At 29.1% G+C, this 23236-nt stretch overlaps 1 protein-coding gene across 1 annotated transcript; it reads left to right on the top strand.

The window, feature by feature from the left end:
- Nucleotides 1–200: 200 nt before the first annotated feature.
- On the top strand, nt 201–22282 carry LOC129957389 (UDP-galactose transporter senju-like). Its single transcript, XM_056069692.1, has 6 exons — nt 201–436; nt 2774–2891; nt 6224–6270; nt 10170–10309; nt 13233–13406; nt 15874–22282. The coding sequence occupies exons 1-6, from the start codon at nt 346–348 to the stop codon at nt 16369–16371; spliced, it is 1068 nt and encodes a 355-aa protein (XP_055925667.1). The 5' UTR covers nt 201–345; the 3' UTR covers nt 16372–22282.
- Nucleotides 22283–23236: the final 954 nt, after the last annotated feature.

Below are 23236 nucleotides of genomic sequence, written 5' to 3' on the forward strand. Positions count from 1 at the left end.
GTTGTAATTTGGAAAGAAAATCATAATTCTCTTTTACCTATTTGCTTATTTAATATTTCTATAAAGAAAAAAAATAGTAAAATATGTCAATTTTTAATCTTCTAACACATTTATTGGTATGTGAATGACAAAAATATAAAATTTGTTTTTTAAATCGCATATGAAGTGAAAAGGGGAAGAACATCTGTCGTCTGCTTCGAAATATGTAAACATTTCGTTTTCGTCGGCATCTTTAAGATTTGATCTCATCGTTCTGCTAAGTATTTTACCCATATTAGCATATGCATCATATTCAAACTTAAATGCAGGAACAATAAATTGTAATACCTTAAATTATCCTTTAACATGTCGAAACTACTAAATATCAAAGAGCTTTTTCCCACTAAATTTAGTGCATTTATATTTTTCGCCTACATTGCATTATTCGTCAACCAAGGTTTGTATTTATATATATATTATTTATAATTTCTTTTTGTAAGATTTAGATTGAAATGTTTATTATTTTCTAAATTTTTTTAGAAGATTCGTTTGCAGCACAATAGTTACAAACCTTCATATGCAACAGCACAAATTTGCTTATCTTTAAACCGTTTGTCCAGGTGTTTCGAGTAGATTTCGATTATGATTAGTCGGTTTATAGCTCTTATCCTGTAGTTGAATTTTTTTTTTTTTTTTTGATGTGACGCTTTGCTATGTTTTTTTGTTTTTCTTCCAGATGAAACGAAAATATGGAAATTATTTATTTATAAATACATCAAGATTGATTTAGTATTATTTTTTCATAAGTTAATTTTAATCAAATTTGCTATTTTGATTGCTTCATTTATTATTTATTACAAATCTTTTGTAGAATATTCTTTCTTTTATAATTATTAAAAAAGTAAAGAAACATTTCATTATTCTTTTTTATTTTTGAAAAGAAATGCAAAACTCTAAAGTTTTAGAGCATTGCATTTTTTTTCTTCATAACATTTTACAATAATCTTGTTAAATAAAAATTTATGATGTTATATTGGTGAATAAATGAAGACATTCTGTAAAATTAGTTTTTCAGGGATTATACAGGATAAATTAATTTTATTTTCTTTATATTTGTATCAATTCTGATTTTTTGGGTAAGGCCAGATCATCAGATAGGTTAAATTAATAATTCCTAAGGAGCATCATAATTTTCTTTTCTCAGGGGGAGAAGTAGGAAGCTTGAGATTTTTTATGGTATTTTTAGCACAATTTAATTTTGTGCTCTTCTTTGATTTAGAATAGTTGTGTAAAATTCTAATTAAAATCGAGAATGGTTTAAATTTTTGAATTTTAGCCCTGAAATTGTCTTTTATGTTTTCTAATTCACCTGCATATATATATATATATATATATATATATATATATATATATATATTCTTTTTTGTTTGTCATTCTTCTGTTTCTGACTGATAAATCATTAGTAATGATAATTTTTTTATTCAAATGTTAAGATACCATTATTTTTATTTTCTTGTATTTTAATTAAAATATTCAAAATTAAAATTTTGAATTGATTTATATTGAACATACTGAAATCCTATTCTCTTAAAACTGATTTATATTAAAATGTTTTATTTTATATTTTTAATGAAAATTAATAAAAACGATCTAGTTTTGGAAATTAGAAAGACAAAACTGATATTGTTTATATTCTTTTACATGGTTTAATCTGGTCTTTGCTTTTATTAGGTCAGAAGATTTAGCAATGTTGTAAATGTTGTGACAGATTTAACTTAAAAAGTAAGGCACATGTTGATATTTATGGCACCAGTTTGCCTGTTTGATATTTTTTATTTGCTTGGCTATAAAACTGGAAAGTAAATATCCACAAGTTAAAAGTTATAGTTTTCTTCATTTTAGATCGATATGAAATTTTCAAAACTTATAATTCACACACACACACACACATACACACAAAAAAACAAAAAACAATATCTCTAAAAGAATTACAATAAAAGAAATTATTTAAAAATACCATACTTGCATGTTCTGAAACCTACAGATGGAGGAATTCCTGAATTTCCTATTGATGTGTGGAAATTTGGAAATGAAAATTATGGCTTGAAAATAAATTTGATTCTCAGCAATATAATTATATAACTCTTATTTTTTTCCTACGAGATTAAGGAAAAGAAAAATGGGATAAAGAGCACTTAAATAAGCACTCATAAAAAAAAAATTGATTGATATGGGACTACATATAAAAATTTTAAATTTTGATTATATACTTGTAGGGCCACCTGCTATTGAATGTTGAAAAAGAAATCCAAAATTTCACAATATGTTTATCAATGAATTATAAATTACAGAATAAATAAAGTCTAAATCTTATTACTTGGTTAATAATATTATTTCGGACAACTTTTCTGTAATTTCTTTCACATTTAATATCGTAGGTAGAAATTATGAATTAATGTCTCCCTTCATATCTTACTGATTTCAGATTTTGTATACTTGAGTGCTGTTGTTACTACTATGACATTGAATGTTTTTTTAGAATTATCCTAAAAATTGTAATTAATAAATTTTGATTCTGTAAACATTATATCCTTTGCATCCACTTTTAAAAAATCATTTTGTAATATAACAATGAATTGTAAAATATGATAAAAAAGAAAAAGAAAACTAAATTAAAAAATTATTTTTTAGAACACTATAGAAAGTGGTTTTATTTAAACAAACAAAATTTTAAACATCCAGAACAAACTATTGTAAAGTGGTATGTATAAATGAAGTTTGTTTTTGTTGTTAGGTATCCTTGTAACTGCTACAAAAGAAGCAAATGCTAAATATTCCTATAGCACCACAACAGTTGTCATGCTGATAGAATGTCTAAAGTTAACTGTCTGCTCAACAGTATTTATAAGAGAGTAAGTTGATGTTACAAATATAAATACATATATTTATATTAGATTTTATTGTAGAACTGTGGTGTAAGTTATATTGTTCTAGTCCTGGCTGCAAGAACAGTTTATTTGTATTTAATCATAATGATGTTCATTATATTTATACCTCTGGGCTTCCTGTTTGTGTTAAACTCTATCACATGGTTCTTGAAAGGATGAAATTACCAAAATGGCATTTCAGCACATGTTGGCATTAGGTATGTGTATCCAGCAGCAATTTTCCAATGCACCATCTAGAATAATGCAATGATTGGTGACCTTTAATTTTTTAGCATTAAAGGTTCATACTAAAAGATATACATATCTAATTCCTAGTATTCTTGACTTCACTTGTAAGCTGTAAGAAGCAAAAATGTTTTCTGACATTGACCTTCTAAAAGTTATTCATCAAATTCTAATTGCTTCTAAAAATATTCATAAAACTTTTATTGCCCAATTTGGATGCAGCTTAATTTATATGTTGTACTTAGTATTTTTAAAAGATTTATTGACAATATAGAGATTTGAAGCATGTCTATGTATTTATAAATGATATATTAGTTGCATATACAAATGTTGAAGAACATACTGCTCATCTGTGCACTTGGTGTTTATCGATATAATTTCTAAGCATTTCTTTTGGTCAGGAGTGAAAAAAGACTTTAAAAATAGAGTTTGGATATTGAGAAATGTCAATGAACTAAAGTATTCAAATACAACAAACTTCCTCTTAGCATATTTATTCTATTAGATTCTGAATTCACACACATATATAATAGCTTTTTATGCAATCTAGTGGATAAAAGTATTGTCTTATAATTATGCAAAGGTATATTAAGTGGCTTAAAGTGATTCCTACAATGGATATGTTGGCAAAAACTACAGCTCTTGCACTTTGAAGTGTTTGGATCTTCCTATTTCAGAACACCTGTCACTATTACAACAGATCAAAATAAATTTTTTCTTTATTTAGGGAGCTTACAAATGTGATGGGTAGTCGTTGAATTCATTCTGCTTCTTACCATTCACAAATTATTTAATGATAGAAGGATTCCACAAGCAGCTCAAAAATTACATTAGACCCTGGCAGGTCTGATATTTTGCCTATAATATTGTCAGAATGATTTAAATGAAACAAACTCTTAACTAATTTATAATATTACATTATGTTTATCATCTGATTCATTTCTACAGATTCTTTTTAAACATCTGTGACACCCATATATATATCAAAAATTAGTGATCATGATGAGAAAACATAATAATAGCTCCTGTTTCTCGTTGTTGTATATCCATTATCAAATATATATACATGTTTTTCGAGAAAAGGACAAAATTTGACCTCCCTATTCTGGTTTACATTCCATTTTAAGTTGCACTGACAGAAATTTTATAATTTATCTAAATAGAAAAAGCTTATTGTTTCGATTGATCCTTTAAAGTCAGCTTATGAATTTTCAGATGATTTTGATATTAAAAGGTAGTTCAATCTTTGAAGCACTTTTCAATAAGCTACAAATTGAAGATAAAATTCGTGGTTTAGTACTAGAATCATGCTGCATTATGGCAAATATTTTCAATTTCCTTAGAAATTCTTATTCATATATATATATATATAAAATCCTATATTGCATATTAATTTGTATGTATTAGTGAATTTTGCTTATTTTTTAGTGCCTTGTCATTGTTATATATATATATTTTGTATTACATGTTGCAATATTCTCTTTATCACTGGGACATACTATCACTGGACATATACAGAAACTATCAATCCAAAAACAATCAATATGAAAATTCACCTACAAAATATTTCCTGAACCTATATAATAATACATACATTGTATTTAAAGAGCGCTAATGCTGCTACAACTAAAACACAAATGAACTTAACCAAATTAAAATAATTATTAGAAATAAATATTTCTAATAATTATTTTAATTTGGTTTGTTGTATAAAATATAGTATCTTAGCTCTTTGAACTTAAGTTGCAAGAATAGTTTGCTCAAAATAACATTTGTATTTCCTATTTTATTGCATTTTTTTATAATTGTATTATTCTTCGTAAGTGAAAGGTAACATTAAAATTATTTTATTTTAACTTAGATTTTCTCATTAACAATTATTTATCATAATAACCAAATGATCAATGCTGGGTAAGTTTATTTCATGGTGCTGAACTTCATAAAATTAAATTCAAATAAAAACAGGGATTATTTGATATTTAAAGCTCCTTTAAACTTAGTATAATATTGCTCCTTTAAACTTAGTAGATCATTCTTATAAGTATGATCTTTCTACTAGTTCTGTGTTTGTGAAAGGAATTTAGTGTTTTGCTGTAACACTATACTCCTTAAGCACCTCTTTCACTGTTACCCAAAAGGCTCTTGGACTGCAGAATTTCAGATTTTTGTCATAAACTTTATTAAGACTTTTTCTTTTAATTTTTATTATAATCTTTTTATTTTGTACTTTCTGTCATTATCAATTTTACTTTTGTGTATCTCTAATTGGTCCATTATATATTTCTAAGGGTATAGTAGAGGGGATTGAAGACTTTTGATGTAAGGAATCAAATTCTTATTCCTTATTCTCAGGATAAAGTAGATATTGTTATTTCATGTTAAGACCCATGTGAGAACCTTTGCAAATCAATGTGGTAACAACCTCACTAAATAAGCAGCAGAAATAGGGATGAAGGAGGGTTATATTGTTTTGAAGATGCTGATACTGTGACTGTAATTTAAATTAAGATCACCAAAGATTGGGAGTTCAAATTATACTTGTCTTTATAACAATTGACTGCTTTCCAATACAAATTGCAGTGTTTTGTAATTGTTACTTTTAACAAACTTTTATGACACATTCTCAAATTATGATTATGCAACAAATATTGATATTGCAAATCACTTTTTTTAATTGTTACTTTTAGCAAACTTGTACTTATATTTTTTATTTTATTTATCATTATTATTATATTTTCATATGTATTTATTTATTATTATTTGTTATCAATAATTCTACTTGTTTAAGCTTCATGAAGTTTGTATTTATGTGTAGTACTAATGAACCAAGTATGCAATTATAAAAACTTTATGAAAATTTGAAATTATATGAAAAAAATGCTATTAACTATTATTTGTTATTAAAAATCATTTCAAGGAATTCCAAAACTTATGTATAATAAAATTGTTCCTTTTGTGAAATTTTAATTAAAAAATTTGTTAGTTTAGTTTAGTTAATTTTTTGGCTTTGTTTAGTTTTTAATGTGATATAATTTATAAAATTCTCTCTTTCTGTCATTTTTTTTTTACAGATTTTCTTTTATGAAACTCCTTTCTTCAATAATCAGCAATTCAAAGGGTATGAATAATTTTATTTGTAATATTGAAAAATATTTGCTGTATTATTTAATTGTATAAAAGGAATTATGTTGGGATACAATTTTCTACCATCAATCATATGATGCTTAGCATAAATGTCCATTATTTGAATCATTTGTTTCATAAAAATTCAAATAAACCAAATATTTAGGGCTATTCTTAGTGCCATAATTATGGAAGTGGGAGGGGGAAGACGACAACAATAATAAGAAAAATCATAAATCTTCAGAAATTTTCCTGATCTAAGGGGTAATAAATATTATGATGCGTATTTGCATAATACATACCATATAGTAATATTACCTGCTGCATTTGCTTTGGAGTATAGAGAGACCCATTGTATTATAAGCACTGCAGAATTTTTATCCCTGCAAAATTTAGACAGTAAAAAATTAATGGATTTAGTTTTCATGTAATATTTTAATTTATCTACAATTTAATTCAGTTTTCATTTCAACTTCCACAGCCATCAAGGTAATACCTAGAGAAAGCAATGTTCCTCTTTTTCCGGAAAGAAAAAAAAAAAAAAAACCTTCTGGGAAGATTGAATTTCTTTGACTGCATTTCATCATATTATGTGGATTGTATTTTTGGAAGAAAAACAAATCTTTTGTGACATTAAGCCTTTTTTTCCATCGTTTTGTGCACCCGCTTGTGCTTGGGTACAGCCATCGACTGATTTTTTTAATAAACTTTTTTACAAACAACGCTTCAGTGTGCTTTTGCTATACATGATGTAACATAATGTATATAAATAAAAATAATATGCAGTTTTTCTTCCCCCCCCCATGCATACAGACTGAAATGATAGCAACTATTAAAAAAATGACAGTCCTAAAGACATTAGAAGCGGTTTTTTAAAGTTTTTTTCACAGTAGAAATTCTTTTTTGTCAGCTCAAAATTTGGAAATAACAAAGAAGATTAAAGATCTTTTACATAAATTTAAAAATAATTTTCTTATATGTGTATTTATTTTAATCTTATGCTTAATTGTTTCTTTTTTTTTTATCATAGTTCTGCAAACTTTAATAAATGAGAATAAGAGTTGCAAATTATAAAAAGGAAATGTTATTTTAAATTTTAATTCATCATAGAAATTCTTTAAAACTTAGTAATTACAAGATTAACATTATTTCATTTAAGTTTTATTGCTTATTCTTTATTAAAAACTTTTACCTTATTTTCTTTATTGATTTGTTAAAAATTTACTAATTCCTTTAATAAAAGCTATTTGCATGTGCTTGGTGAAATGATTCTCATTCAGATGTATATGTAATTCCCAATATTTCACTTTATCAATTAGAAGATTTTAAAATCTTTGCTTTTGGTTGTGAAATGTGCTCATTATTTTTCTCGAATTTTGTTTCAGAGCAAATAATATTGTCTTGCATCATAGCTGAGATAATGTAAAATATTCTTGAATGTTGAAAACTCATTAAACATTATTTATTCAAGTTGAACAAAAAAAAAAAAAAAAGAACTGATTTATTATGCAATTTTTTGAGATTGCCATTATTAATATTATTATTAATTATTTTCTAAATTAAATTTTTTCCTTGAATTTCCAACTAATGTAAAAATTATTGAAAGAAGTCGACATTCTATTCTTTCTGAGAGTTGTTTACTAAATTTTTGTAATTGTGCCTAGGGTTGCTACGCCACCGGGAGAAGCGGGAAACACAAGGAATTTAAAAATCGTAGAAAAGAAAACGAGAAAATGCAGGAAATTGGAAAATATTTATAAAAGCCAGAAAAATACAGGGAATATTAAGTTTCTTAGTTATTTTTTTCCCATCTAAAAATGCCGATCTCTAACGATTGCAAGAATAAAAGATAGTAGTCATCGCTTCCAAAAACTAAACAATACCATTCGTGATTGTGTAATGCGGAAACTCGCCCCTTTTCTACTCACTTCCATTTTGTGTGTGTGTGGAGATCAGTCCAGTTTCGATTTCGAGACAGTTCTTTTTTCATGAGATTCCCGAGAGCCTTCTGTTACTGTTTGATAGAACAGAATACATTTCTTTGACGGGAACATTCAATACATCAGTGGTGTTTAGTCTACTATATTTGAATTTATTGAATGATTTGTTTATTATTTGAGAAATTTCGAGCTTATTCAAAGTAGACTAGACATTTAAAAAAAACAATGAGATAATAAACCATTCAAGTAATCATTAAAGTTATCATTTTATGGATAAAAAAAATAAATCTTGATTTTGCTGAATGGGTTCGAGAAGTTCCTCATAATTCGTTTGTTATGTACTGTTGGCTTTGTAAGAAGATGATAAGCTTATGTAAAATGGAAAAACATAAGTTATGTATACAGAAAGAAAGTCATTGCTAGTCATGTACACAGAAAAAAAAAAAACATACAAGGCTACCTACCAGTTTAAAAGAATCGTCATTAATGTTGGGCTTATTATTTAGCAGGAATACAGGAAAAGATGGAATGTCAAATCCGGAAAATATCCAAATTAAATGCCCAAAAATAAACTTCTTTCGAACTTTATTTACTTATTTAAAGAACAATAATTTAAATTGAATTTTTATGGGCCTTAAAACTTTTTGCATCACATTTGTTCTCTAATGCATTCAATGGTATATCGGAAAATATTTTCACATATGTTCACTGAAAGTGAAATAGCTAATAGATGTATGTACATTAAGCTGTACAAAATTGTTGTTTTGTTAGGAATTAATTCCATGAAACTGATGGCTGAAAAATCTGCAGAAGTTACAGAAATTGATGCCTAAATACATGCATTGGCAAAAATGAATTGAAAAAAAAAAGATCTTGCTTTGTAATTTTTTTTAAAGTAATCATTAAATGATTTGTGTTGTGCTAACAAAAATGTTTTTGTTTTATTTCACTTGAGTCCTTAATTTTATGTGACTTACAATTAAAGAACATCTGAGGTAATACAATCCCCTCCTTCCTTAATGTATAAATTTTGTTTTGCTAAATTCTAGATAATAGGTAAAGAGATTTTTTTTTTAATGTAATTATGCTTTTATTTCTTCTTTTAATATGCTATTATTTCGAATAATGTTAAATTGTTATTTTCTTTTTTTGCTTTTTCCACTCCTGAATATTGCATTGTAACTAGTGCATGAGTGTTTATTTTTCCATTTCCTTGTACTTGAATATACATACAGGGAAATTTTTTTCCAGATTTGAGTGGCAACCCTGTCTGCTTTCTGAGAAAATATGTAGAAAGGCCATATATCCTTGTTACTGCCAAAATTTATGCCATGTTGCGATTATGATAAAATCATCAGAACTTATATATCTTTTGAAGGAAATTTTGCTGTTCAAGCATTTTAGTTTGAGTGTACATTAGATTTAGTGGTAAAATAAGAGACTGTGCAAAAGTTAAAGTGAAATCTGTGAGTGATTAAAAAATTATTGTTATTTAGAGTGTGGATGGATTTAAATTATTATATACATGATTATGTATTATAACTATTACATGTATAATTATATAAATATTATAATATAATCATTTAGCATATATGTAGCAGTTATTATAATTTAAAAATTGCCATCCTTCCAACATAAATAAGCTAAAATGACTTTATCTTAATGTTGAGAAACCAGGTAGATAATTTCTGTGAAATTATGCAATAAAACATAATTTTTCAAAATTTATTTTTTGATCAACTAATTAAATTATTTGAAAATATGTTTATGTATGTATATGTGTATATTATATTTAGATCCTGACTTATTTGTTATAATGTTGGATTGTTAATCATGAAAACTGTCTGACATTTTTTAAATGGACCCACAATCACCTTCCTCATGAACCTGATTGGGCTGTACTATTGTTTATAATCATAAAATGTCTCATCTAATGAATTTATTTTAATTTTAGTGCTATTGCTATATTTTGTGCCAGCATTCCTGTACACATTATACAACAATCTCACATTCATCAATCTGTCCATATTTGATCCCACCACTTATTATTTGTTGATGCAAATCAGAGTTGTGATTACTGGTATTGTGTTTCAGGTGAGATATTGAATTCAGTATTTTCTCTAAAATATTTTTGTAATGATGGTACATTAATAATAATGATAACACTTGGTTCTGTAATTTTAGCAATTTTATGTCATTGAATATTACTCTAAACAACAAAACTGTAAATAAGCTAATGTTAGTATGTAAAGATTCCAAATTTCATTTCATTCATTTTTTGATAATAGGTTAATGTAAACTTGTTAAATTTTAGCAATATTTCAGAATTAAGATACGCAAGAATTCAGATATCTCAACTAATATTTACTACCAAAATGTTACTTAAAATATCAGACTGCTGTAATTTCACAACATATCAGTATAAACTTGCTGCCAAGTAGAAAGTAAATCACGTGCAGAAATAAAAAAGAGTGAAATTGTGAAACACAATTATAATTTCCAAGATATTGTCCTGATTCTTCCTGTTATTAAGGCCAATTTTAACACATCCGCAAAATAGTTCAGTTAGCCAAAATTATACATTACAAATATGTATGTATATATGTATCAAACAGTTATAAAAAAAACTTTAGAATAATTAGGCATCAAAAATAATTTAATAAAAGATAATAACAGTCAGTTAGTTCAACCTTAAATTAAATTCTTTACCAGTCCAAGTCTGTCATGAAGTTTATAAACAGAGTACTTGTGAGAGGTTTAGTTAAAATATCAGCTCTTTGTTCTAATGATGGAATATATTCCAACTTCAAAACACCTTATTTAACTTTTTTTTTAATTCAGTGAAAACACACATCGATGTGCTTAGATCTTCACTGGTGCTGGGGATTCTGGATAAGTTTAATGAACACTTTGGTTGTCAATAGGTAGAGAGGGGAAGCCTTCACATTTGATCAACTCCTTGAAGAGCAGGATCAGCTTGAGCCAAACTTGGTTCAATTAGCTTATTTGGCTCAAAATTCTGTCTGCACATATGACTTGTACAGGTGACCAGCAATGCTTGTACCATGTGAATACCTATAATTTTTTTTTTTTTTTTTTTACATGTTTCCAGTCATCCTTTGTAGATTTGCACAAAGATCTTGATGCCAAAAGCTATGTCTGGTCTGGTAGTCATTGTAAAATATTATAAACAGCTTGTTGCCTTTTAGTAGGGAACATGTTCTGCCTGAGCCACATCACAAGCTGTTGAGAGAGTTTTCGAATTTCCAATTCTAATTCTTTGCAATATCTTTCAGTATACAAATCAGTAAGGTATCAATATACAAAATTTGGGAAATAAAAATATAACCATTTTCTTTAGTGTTAATTTGTGCTCTCAAGAATATAACAAGGGAAACATCAGTAAATCTAAATTCTTTTAGTTTGTGAGTAAGTCAACCTTCTTACTCTCCGACCCGCCCTAAGGCACACGGATTTAAACCATAGAACTGAATGACCGGACCGCCGCAACAGCAATTGGCGGGAACTGTGGTTGAGTCCTAAGGGCCGTCACCGGCCACGGTACAACCCTCCCCGAAGGAAGTACGTCCCGTCATCGGGGGGGGGGGGGAGTCAGATCCCCCACCTATTATTGTACCCTCCAGGGTGGCGAGATCCAACCACCATGCCGGAAGCATCTCATCCTCGTTTCGAGGTGCCCCCCCGAGGGTCTTAGTTTGTGAGTAAATTTTTTTATTTCCAAAACACTTGAACCAGTTACAAGTCTACCCTCTTCATGTAAGGCCACTATCAGTATGGATGATTCTTATTGCAAATAAGCAAGGATCAGCATGTGATTTCTGAAATTGCAGTTTTTGAATTGTTTGAACAAAAAAATTAATTCCAATGTCGGGGAGATTGCTTCAAACTGTAAATTGTGCAAACTAGTCTGAATCACAACCAGAAACAGCACCAAAGCTCTTTGGCTGTTTCTTGTCGATCTTTTAGTCAAGAAAGCTATTGAGAAAGACATGTTTGCTCTGGGAAATTGTATTTTTATTTCAATGTCTATTTTTTAAATAAAACTGTTAATTATCAAAAAATCTTGACTCCCATGTTTAAGTATTATAATTTTTCTTAGGGGTGATCAAATTTAGATTCACTTCTTCTTATTTGGATAACCTAGAAATAAAAAAAATGACTGAATATGACTGTCGCAAAATCTTTCCTAAATCATTTCTTAGGCTTTATTCTTTGAGAGCAAAGTTTAAAGCACTTGTTTCTTTTATATCAAATTTTAAGTCTTTTTACTGAAGCTATTTTAATAGGAGTTTTTATTTATTATTTGGAGTAACAAATATCAAAAATATAATATATCAAATCGACAGTTGATTATTATGAATTTTAAATTTTAGACAACAATTTAGCATTAGAATTGAATGGAAGCTAGCTTATTTAATAACATAATATTTTTCATGCAAAAATATTTCAATTTAAAATATATATTTTATGCAAATCTTCTGATCCTCTTTATCTAAAAATAAAATGTGAATATCTGTTGCACTAAATGATTCTTAAATTTTGTAGCTTTCTTAAAAATTAGGTTGTACTAGGCGATTTAGAAACAGTTAAGAGCTATTTTCCCCCCATAAGTTATTAATACTTTTTGAATAATTTGAATACTTTTTTTGAATAACAATTCTTAGGAAATCAATAAAATGATAAATATTTATAATATTGTCATTTTCAATGAAAACTTCAAATAAAACATGTTTATCTTTTCTGTACATGAAAACATAGCTTTTAATCAATAAAAAATTATTTTTTTAATTAATTATTGCGAGGACATTCGGGCATTCCTTATACTTTACAATATTTGTGAAAAAAAAAAAATGTGTTAAGTAATTTGGATTTGTATTCCTGATAAATTTTTTTCAGAATTTTTCCATTTACTTTCATAGATTATTTTTTGAAACTATGTCTTTATGATAATTAGTATTTTTTCGTGTATTTAAAAGAGCATGGTTTTATCAAATAGGTGCTCTTTAAGAAGCAGCTGAGCCGAAAGCAATGGGTGTCACTGATTCTCCTGACCGTGGGATGTATTGTGAAACAGTTACACACCACACCTTACATCCCGCAGGATGATGTGAAACAAGTGAACGGTGCATCTCCACAAACATATTTTTACTTTCTTCTTGTTTTAGTACAGGTAGTGCATTATTTATTTCTGAACGTTTTATCTATTGTCTTTCTTTTTGATTCTCTACCATCATTTTATCTAATTTGTTTCATGTTTGTAGAGGTGGGACTTTGTAAACTACAATCAAACCTCGTTTAACGAACCGAGTCATTCGCATAGCGAGCAAACCGAAATGTAAAGAACTGATTCGCATACCGAGCGATGTTTGCGGAACGAGTGGCGAGGAGATACCGTGATGTCACATGCTAGATTGATCTGCAGCAGTCTGTGTTGAGCACTTATTTGAAGATAACCTTCCTATTTTCATGGAATAGGTTTCACCTGGATATCGTTATCAAAGGCGATTCCAAGAGGTTTGATCAAGTGCTTGTGGAGACTTCATCGCCAAGATTGCATCGCTAGCTAAGATTATATGGCCAGAGTAACGACATCGATGCCCTTATAGAAGAACTTCGTCTGAACCTATGGAGTTACATTCTATGTCACAGCAAAAAACTGTGATCAGAACTGTGAAGAAACTTTGTCAGAAAAGGTGGACTCAAATGCGCAACAACTTTCCAGTGAAATAAGGGAGATGTTTAAAGCATGGGAAATTATTGAGTTGTACATTGAGAGGCATCACCCTATAAGGCAGTCGCTACAAATTCATTTAAGGACGATGGTGTGTCTCATTTGCGTTAAATTTTGCAGCATAGCCAAAAATAAATGACTTTAAACAACTTTCTTGAAAAAGCAAGCACGCATTATAAATAATAAACTGCCTTATTATAAATTTGCTTTTGAAATAGAACGCATTGTCCTGTTTAACATGGATTCTAAGGGGGAAAAAAATGTTTCCCATTACGAGTAAGATTCGGGAAAGAGTTGTGCTCGTTAAGCTTCCTGGCGTGTTGTGAGCTTGAAATATTGAGCACCTGTATATCCTCGGTGATAATATACTATTTTAATACATTCAGAGTTTATTTGTCCCTTAATCGATTCATTTAAGTGAGTATGCCACTAGTTTGTTGTGCCATATTAATGGCACAACATTGTCATAAATTTATTAGATATTTGAGTTGTGGATACCATAATATTAATAATGTTGAATTACAAATTAAATTCTAAAGCAAAGAAAACAATTAATATAACAATAAAAAGTTATTGCATAAAGTGCGAAATTTGTATGAAGGTTCATAAATAAGAAATAGACAGCACACTAATGATGTGTTTATAATTTCAGTAAAAATTACAAAATCTTTCAATTTAGCATTCTAAATGTGGGCATGGTACGTGAGTGATATGGCTCGCACCTGAGACACGAGAAATGTCATCATGTACTGTGATTTGAAAATTGAACAGTTAGGATATCATTTTCATTGACTGGAATTCAAAATGGCGAAACTTATCTGCACTTGCTTTGGTTTCGTTCCTAATATGAAGACAGTTTCACGAGAAATAATTTTTATTTTCTTTTACAGAATAAAATATTAATATCGTGAAATATATTCTGAAAAAGCAATTGTAGATTCCTATGCAAAATTTGAGATTTTTTAAAGGCATTTTAGCAAACATTAATAATCAGCATTTCAAAGTGCAAAACCGGAAGTTTAAAAGCTGTTAAATAAACCTTCTTGAAGAGGAACTAAAAGGATTCCAAACATTTTCAAACAACTATATTTCTTATCTATGATGCTACTTTCAATTCAAAAGTATGTAAAAAGAAAAAATAATACCCTGTGTATAAAACAATGAATTTAAAATGGTCAGGAATCAGGGAGTTTCACTCTCCCGCTTCTTTTGGAGGAAAAAATGGCACAATGAAAGAACAAAGCTTATAATTTACAGCTTAATCTCTTAATGAATTATGTTTTCCCAACATAGGGTGCCATCATTTCCTGTTATAATTTGTTGTATTTTTATCATATTGTCTTCCACTATCCTTTTATTCTTACTGTCCTAATTATAATATCTTTTGAGAAATGTTTGCTTTATTTTGTGCCTTTAAATGATGATGCAATTAATTTTTGTTATCATTCATTGTTTTCATATCTCATTATCATCATTATTTTTATATATTTTTATCAATAGCATGAAAAGCTTTAATAATTTTTCATAAAATTTTACCCAGGCGAATTTAAATAATTGATTACTTGAACATTTATTTCTGAAAATATTAAAGTAATATTTTGTCACCAAGAACACAAAAATATGCAAAACACAAACTTCACCTTCACAATCCTGGAATAAATAGAGTTGAATAAAGCCGTGTAAAAAGAATAATTAATATTCTATGCATAAAATAATGAATTTAAAATGGTTGTGAGTCAGTGAATTTTTGAAAGCATTTTGTACAAATGTTAACTAATTGCAAAAATGAAGTTTAAAAATGATTAGAGTAAAATACATTTAATAAAGGCTTCAAATATGGGAAACTGTGGAACTATAATAATAATATGAATTCTGAACTTTAACACAGAAATAATAATTTTTCTAGGTGTTTTGTTCCTGCTTCGCTGGTGTGTACAATGAATACCTTTTAAAAGATGTCGGAGCCGATGTCCACCTGATGCTTCAGAATGTCTTCATGTACCTCGACTGCATCGTCTGCAATTTCATAGTCCTTCTTCTCAACGGAGAGGCACCCACTGCTTTTTCCAGCGACTCATTTCAGTCAGTCTTCAAGCCCCTGGTCATTGCCGTGATGATCAACGGGTGCGCCTGTGGTATCGTCACGTCCGTCTTCTTGAAAAATCTGAACTCGATTCTGAAGACATTTGCCGGTGCTTTGGATTTGATTTTCACTGCCACAATGTGCTGGATTGTATTCGGCATACCCATCGACAGGTACACCGTCATCTCCATTGCTATAGTCCTGTATGCAACCTATTTATACTCACAGAACCCTGTTGTTAATAAAGGACGCCTGGATGCAGCGTCCGTTGAGAAGGGTGAAGATGCAGAAAAATTAATCAATGAAAACTCAGTGGTATAGTATTATATGGAGCCTTGTATTTATTCAAGAAATTTGATTATAGTTTTTCAAGTATATTTGCATATGCTGGGTATTGTGAAATTCGGCACATTTTTTTATGAGAAAAAAAACACAAACTTGAACTTGTTTACCTTTTTCAACTCTAAGATATGTATAATAGTTATTAAATTGTATTCTTATATATGCAGGGTGTTCTAAAAATGTTATTTTTTTTGTTTCAGAATGAACTACCTGTTTTGGAAGAATTAAAAAAAAGTATTTTTTGTAGATGAAATAAAAAATTATTTTGCATTATAATTACAAAGATATTAATGAAAAATGAGTTAATTTAAGAGGTCTGAAGACATTACATGATATCAGAGCTATCTTAAGAAATATGAGCATCCCATTCAAGACTTAAATAAGAATTTAAACGCACCTGGTCCAAAGAAAATAATTGTTTAGTAACGCAAATTATTTTTTTTCTGATGTTAATGTTTTACAGTTAGGCAAATCTAAGCCTTCTCATATTTAAAATAACATTAATTAAATTTTTTGGATTAAAATCTTTGGATCAATGGTGATAGTGGTCTACATCTTGTTGGGTAAGAGTGCCGAAAAAATTCCTTAAATTTTCAGGCTAAGAGCATCAAATAAGGATTCCTTATTATAAACGTGAAAAGTGCGTGATAATCCTCTATGTTGTTTTGAAGTCTGTAAGAAAAGGCCACTAGTGTGAACATTCTTACAGGAAATGTGACCCCCCCCCCCCTATATAATCTTTATCACTTTGAATTCTCATTTAACTGTCTATTTTGGGAAAGAAAATAAAAATCCCATTAAGTTTCTATGCACAGTGCGATTGTGATTATAGAGGAATTTATAAAAAAATTACAACAGAAGGGGGAAAAATCATCTGTGAATTGAACATTTTACTATGCATTGCATCCATATACGGTAAATTTCATGTTATAATCTGTGTAGAAAATTTAATTGAATGTGGCTAAATGAAATGTTATTTTATGGTAAACCTTTTTTTCTTATTATTAAGAGAACATTTTTGATTTATTTTATGTACATAAGTAAAACTGAATAATGCTTTGGTATATATTTTATTAAGATAAACATTAATAGACTATTTTTTTTTTCTTCAAATGTTCGATTTCACAAAAGTGAATATTCAACTTTAGAACACCTTGCATACCTTTATTGTTTGAAGGTATTATTACATTTCAAATCAAATTCTCTATTGTATCGGAATTTAACTGGAAAAATGGCAATTTTTTCTCATATTTTATCGTTTATTTCCACATTCACCCATCTGACAAATATTTTCGCCGTGTGTTTATACTTACTTTTTATAGATTTTAATAAATAGTTGTAAACAGAAAAAATGCAGTGGAACTTTGCTAATTCGGATAATTTTTTATGTTGAATTCATTGTTAATTTCAAAAATTTTCTCTCGTTTCCTCTCTTTTGAATCTCCTATTGACACATTAAAATATTATAAATATAAATACATAAATATATCCTTGAAGTATGTATAATACATATACATACTTCTAGGATGTAGAGTTTTGCCCTTAATCATGGTCTAGTAGCTAAATTCCAAACCATTAGAGGCAGATATTTCCTTCTATTTGCTCTGAAAATTGTTCTGAATGATATAAAGAACTCCATTATATTTTTTCAGTCATTAAATTTAATGCTGTGAAATTATGAAACAAATTTTTATACAATTTTCTTATTCTATTGGTAATAGTAGTATTTCTAGATATATTAAATTTTAATAAAAAAATCGATGATATTTTAAACCATTTCGATGACCGTTTCGAAGAAGATCTACTACTTAAGTCAGAGCGCTTTCTCGGAGCGACCGTTGATTGACCCAAATAAGAAAATTCATAACTCGGTCAGTTTTGATCACAAAAGAGTAGAACTTGTTTTGAACATGCTAAATGAAAGTTTAATTTTTTTTTATTTTAAAGTTTTACTATACAGCTGTGCAAATGTTCAAAGTTTGTACAATGTTCTTGTTTGTTTATTTCTTGCCTATTGAAGTTATTGTTTCAAAAATTATTATAAGCTTTCAAATTTATTAAAATAATTTGTTTATTTATTGATTATATGTCATTTATTAAATCTTTTAATTACTAAGGTGAAATCTTTTCCGACAATTTTGTTTTCAACGTAATATTTCTTTCTAATTTTACTTCATTTTATATTCTTTTATTCTTAATTAGAATAATTTGGTCAATTGAATTTTTATAGTACTCCTGTCGCTTTCGAATGAGCTCACTTCCATTACGTTAATCGGGTTGCGTACAGAAGTTGACATCTTCGAAAACATATTCACATTTAAAATCATTAAGCAGATTATAATTCTTTTTTCATAAAATTGATTTGTTAAAATTTCGATGTGGTGATCGTGTATTAACAATTTTTATGCCATTTAATTCCCTTCCATTTACAGCTGAATTCGAGTTTCGTGAATTCATTAAGTTCAGATCCGATCTGGTAACTGACGAAAAATAGAAGTTATCTTTTTAGGGAAAAAAAAAAAAGAAAATTTGGTTTTTAACATATTACTTTAATGAATACAGAAACAATATTGTATTTATATTTTGTATTCTTGCCTGTTGTGTTAGGTGCGTAGTACCGTTGGTCCAACTCTCTCGGGGAAGTGCGACGGGTGTTATGCATACGGGCTCCATGATCTGAGAGCGGTCTTCAGGGCCATCAAAAGCTAAATACTGGTTTTTTTTTTCGTTTTTTTAAAATGTACAACTTTGAAAACGAAATTTTACATTTCAAAAAATTTGAGATCCGTAATTATATAACATGAGTTTATTTAGCATGACTTTTTCGATTTATGGAAGATCGATATATGGGAGTTCAACTCTATTTTCTGACCTCAAGGTATTTATATTTTAGAGTATAAGACAAAACATTTTATTTTTATTTTATCTGAATTTTAAAAGAAAACCTCTTTTCTTTGAGGTCGGCGATCTGCAATTCTTTGATCAAAGCTTCGTTTTTGTTTTTTATGCATTATTAACTATAGACACAAATCTTCTTTCGACATAATTTGAGTTTTAGAAGTATAGGGCGAGAGAGCTCATCTTGCACGCATACATGTGGGTTTGAAGTGCTATACTCCAGCATATTTGGAAGAAAAAAGGGAATTAATATTTTTGAGAATTTCAATTTACAATTAAGAATGCGCACACACTAGTAAAAATAAGATGGAAAAAAAATAAGGATTTGGAATTTAAATTCTGTTTAAATGAACGAGCGTCACAAAGACACGATCGTCAACATGGAATCATCATTTCCGTATGATAGTGAAGGGGTAGAGAGTAGAATTCTGATGTGATCATTCGGCGTTCTGGCATGTCATGGGATTGAGTCCTCTTCCACCAGAAGAATCTGGAATATTAAACATTTTAATTAATTTTTTTATTTATTTAGAATAAATATTTTAATGCAGAGTAGGAAAAGAAATTGAATGTCATAATTCATACTTCAGTATATTTTAATTCTCAAAATATCTGTACATTCTTCCAAATCCTTTCTTTGAGCTTTCAGTATTGTTCTTGGAAGAATCAAACCGGGTGTCTTCTCAGATATGGAGATGAGAAACTTCCGAAAGGGTGGTTGATTCTCGCCATCTTGACGGGTACAGAAATGGTGTGGGTAAACACTTCTATCGATGACAGATGACTATTGGAGGGGTTGTCCCGTGACTGGGGATGGCCCTTAAGACTCATAGTTCTCGCCTATGTTGTCTCGACATCCAGTCATTGAGATTTTTCCTTGTCCCTTCGGGCGGGTCGGAGTAGTCGACTATGTTTTTCGATGAGAAATGGATCTCTATAAAGTTTGCCGCCATATTTTAGGCGAAGTGCAGCGAGTCATTCATGAGAGACAGTTCGCTGTATTCTGAGGATCGATCGATCGATGTCATTCACTTCTCAATAATGAGTGGCGGCTCTTGGGTTCAGAAATGAACGGGTCTCCACAAATATATTTCACAAAACAAATGCCATCATTTTTTTTTAAAGCAACTTTTCTTCTGAATAGGCAAAAATTTCAGATTGCAGCTAATTATCTGCTTTGTAACTTTAAAATGGTATAGATGCATCGTTTTAGAGGTTTTGTTTTTAATAACTTAATAAATGTGAGAAAAGGATTTAAAAATAACAACAAAAAAATAGAGTGAGGGCAAATCTCTAGGAAAGAGAGAGAGAGAGAGAGAGCATCTGTTGCACCTGCGCTAAACCGGAGCATTCCAAAATGCGGTGTAGTCTGCAAGATCATGTGTCGTATTTCCCCCTTCTTTCTATTCATTACTTAGCAATGCAGAATGATTCAGTTTTGAAGTATTCACGGACTCTCCGGTTTACAGCCCCAACCTGTCTCGTTCTTACTTATTGTTTCAGTTTCCCCTTTTTGATTCTCATCAGTCCCCCCCCCCCCGAATTTGATAATCAATGAAAAGTTGATTATCAATTTCTCGGTTTTTAGAAAAGTTAGCAACTAAAATTAAAAACGGAAATACAACTTTAAAGAATAATTTCAAGGGGGAGGGTGGTGCATTTCTAATAGATAAAATGCCACTGACAATCATTCAGAACGTCAGCACAATTTCATATAAATAACAGGGAAAATCTGGTTTTATTTCGTTTCCAAACAAAAAAAAATATTTTGTATAGAATTTCAATCTTTTTCATGGCAACTACTTTTTTTACAATAGAGTCCACTTTAAAAAAAATTGCTTTTATACAGAATTTTTGTTTTTCGGTTAGACATAGGTGTCATATTAACTCTCATTTTGTGTTAAGTCTTCTAAAACTGTGAAAATAATAATAATTTTCTTATATTAGATTAAATATTTCAATTTTGTAGTTTTTTTTCGGTAAAAAAACAACAACAACAACAACTATTTTTTTATTATTATTATTTCAACTCTGCATTTTAAAGGCTGACTGAAATCTGCTCTAGTCATTTAGTGGCCAGTTAATTAAACGCCTAGTCAAAAATAATAAAGTGTTTTATATGTATAAATGATTAAAAAAAAAGTCGGGTTCTTAAGGTCAGTCTTAAGAACCCGACACTGCCCTATTTCCAAGTTCCCAATCATTCTGCCAACCTTTAAGATGGCCAGCAATCATTTGGTTTTCACTTTATTAAATCTTATTTGTTGAGTTATCGCTTGAAAAAAATGGATCTTGGCTGCAGTCTGTATTCTGTAATCGAACCAAAGAAGAGTAATATTAATGGAAATAAAAATAAATATTTCTTTATTTTATATGCAAAGCAGTCATTATTATGAATGGGGTATAGTTTTACATTTCAGTTTGTATACATTTTTGGAAATATGCTCTCATTTTGAATTTTTCCGTTTGGATAGTATAAGATTTTGAAAGTTTTCATTTCATTTTATTAGACTTGAATACGTTGTATAACCCTTTTGTCATCATGTAAAATGACCGCCAACTTTTCGGTCTTAACTGTGTTCCATCTAATAACTATTTTGGCGAATTATCGCTTGGAAAAATTTAAATTTGGCGGCAGTACCGTATTCTTATCATGAGTCACTTGTGCGGATGATTATTTCATACTGTTTTATAAGAAACATTTCAAATCTGGATGAACGGTTTGTAATAAGTATTATGTGAAATGTTATGTTAATTGGCGATGTGTATAAATTATAATTTTTTTCATATATATTATCGCAGAAATTGCATTTTCTTGTTTTAAGTTTGTTTCGTAACGCTACCTGTCATATGTTGGGAAAATATATTTGAACGATTATTGTTGATTATAATGAAGTTTTAAAATATGACTTTTTAAATACATATTGTTGCTTTATTTTATTTATTTATTTTGTTGTAATGAAAATGTCAAGAGTTATTCATTTTTTTACTGGGATGCTATTAATAATTGTTAATAAAGCTTTCAATTCCTATGTTTTGTTTTAATACACTTTTTTATTTAACTTCTTTACATATGTGTGACGTTGAAATTTTGAAATGGATTTTTTACCGGGCTAGATGGTCGAAATTTCGTTACGTTTGTGTATTTTGGCTAACAATGAACTATTTGATTTTTTTCAGGTCTTAACTATCAGTTAATCCATTGACTTATTTGAACTTCGGTTCAATGTGATGATATTGAATTTGAACCAAACGTATCACAATTAAAGACAGAGAATGAGAAAGTAATTGAGATTCTGTGTTTTAGCACACTAATAAGAAGGGAATTTGAATAAATATTATCTTCTGTACTCTCTATTCCCGGCTGATACATGCGTGGATAAAAAGCATACAAATTTCACAAAATTTTTAGCAGCGTCAACAGAAGAAATAGAATTAGAAGAAAGGAGATGCAGGGAATAAGAATAGAAAATCCGTCCGATAGCATTTGGGATAACGCAGGGTGGAGGTAGAAGCCAGAAATCAAGGAAAATTCGACGATTTTTATCGATCTGCTAAAAGCAGGAGAAATCGTAAAAATATTTAAAAAGAAATCAGGAAAAATTGCGGATGAGAGAGTTCCGCAACAAGCAGGTGTGCGATCGGCGATCATTTCTCTGCATCCGAAGCCTGATGTCGTCAAAACGATCGTAGAAACAACAACAACCTTCTTTCAAGGGTGTAAGGATTTCTTTGGAATTTGCGATAAGAAAAATGATAAGTGGATGAATGTTGCTCACAACAACCCTAATGAAACTTTCCGAAACATTTCCGGTTTTCGCTTTTCAAAGAATGAATACATTTTGGTTTGCCCTGAACCTATGATGAAACTATTTTAAAATTTTGAACAAAAATCATCATTACCTTTACTTTTTACATAGTTTAAATCGTATTGCAAAGAAGTGTT

Source organism: Argiope bruennichi, chromosome 2, assembly GCF_947563725.1.
Source record: "Argiope bruennichi chromosome 2, qqArgBrue1.1, whole genome shotgun sequence".
Classification (NCBI taxonomy): domain Eukaryota; kingdom Metazoa; phylum Arthropoda; class Arachnida; order Araneae; family Araneidae; genus Argiope; species Argiope bruennichi.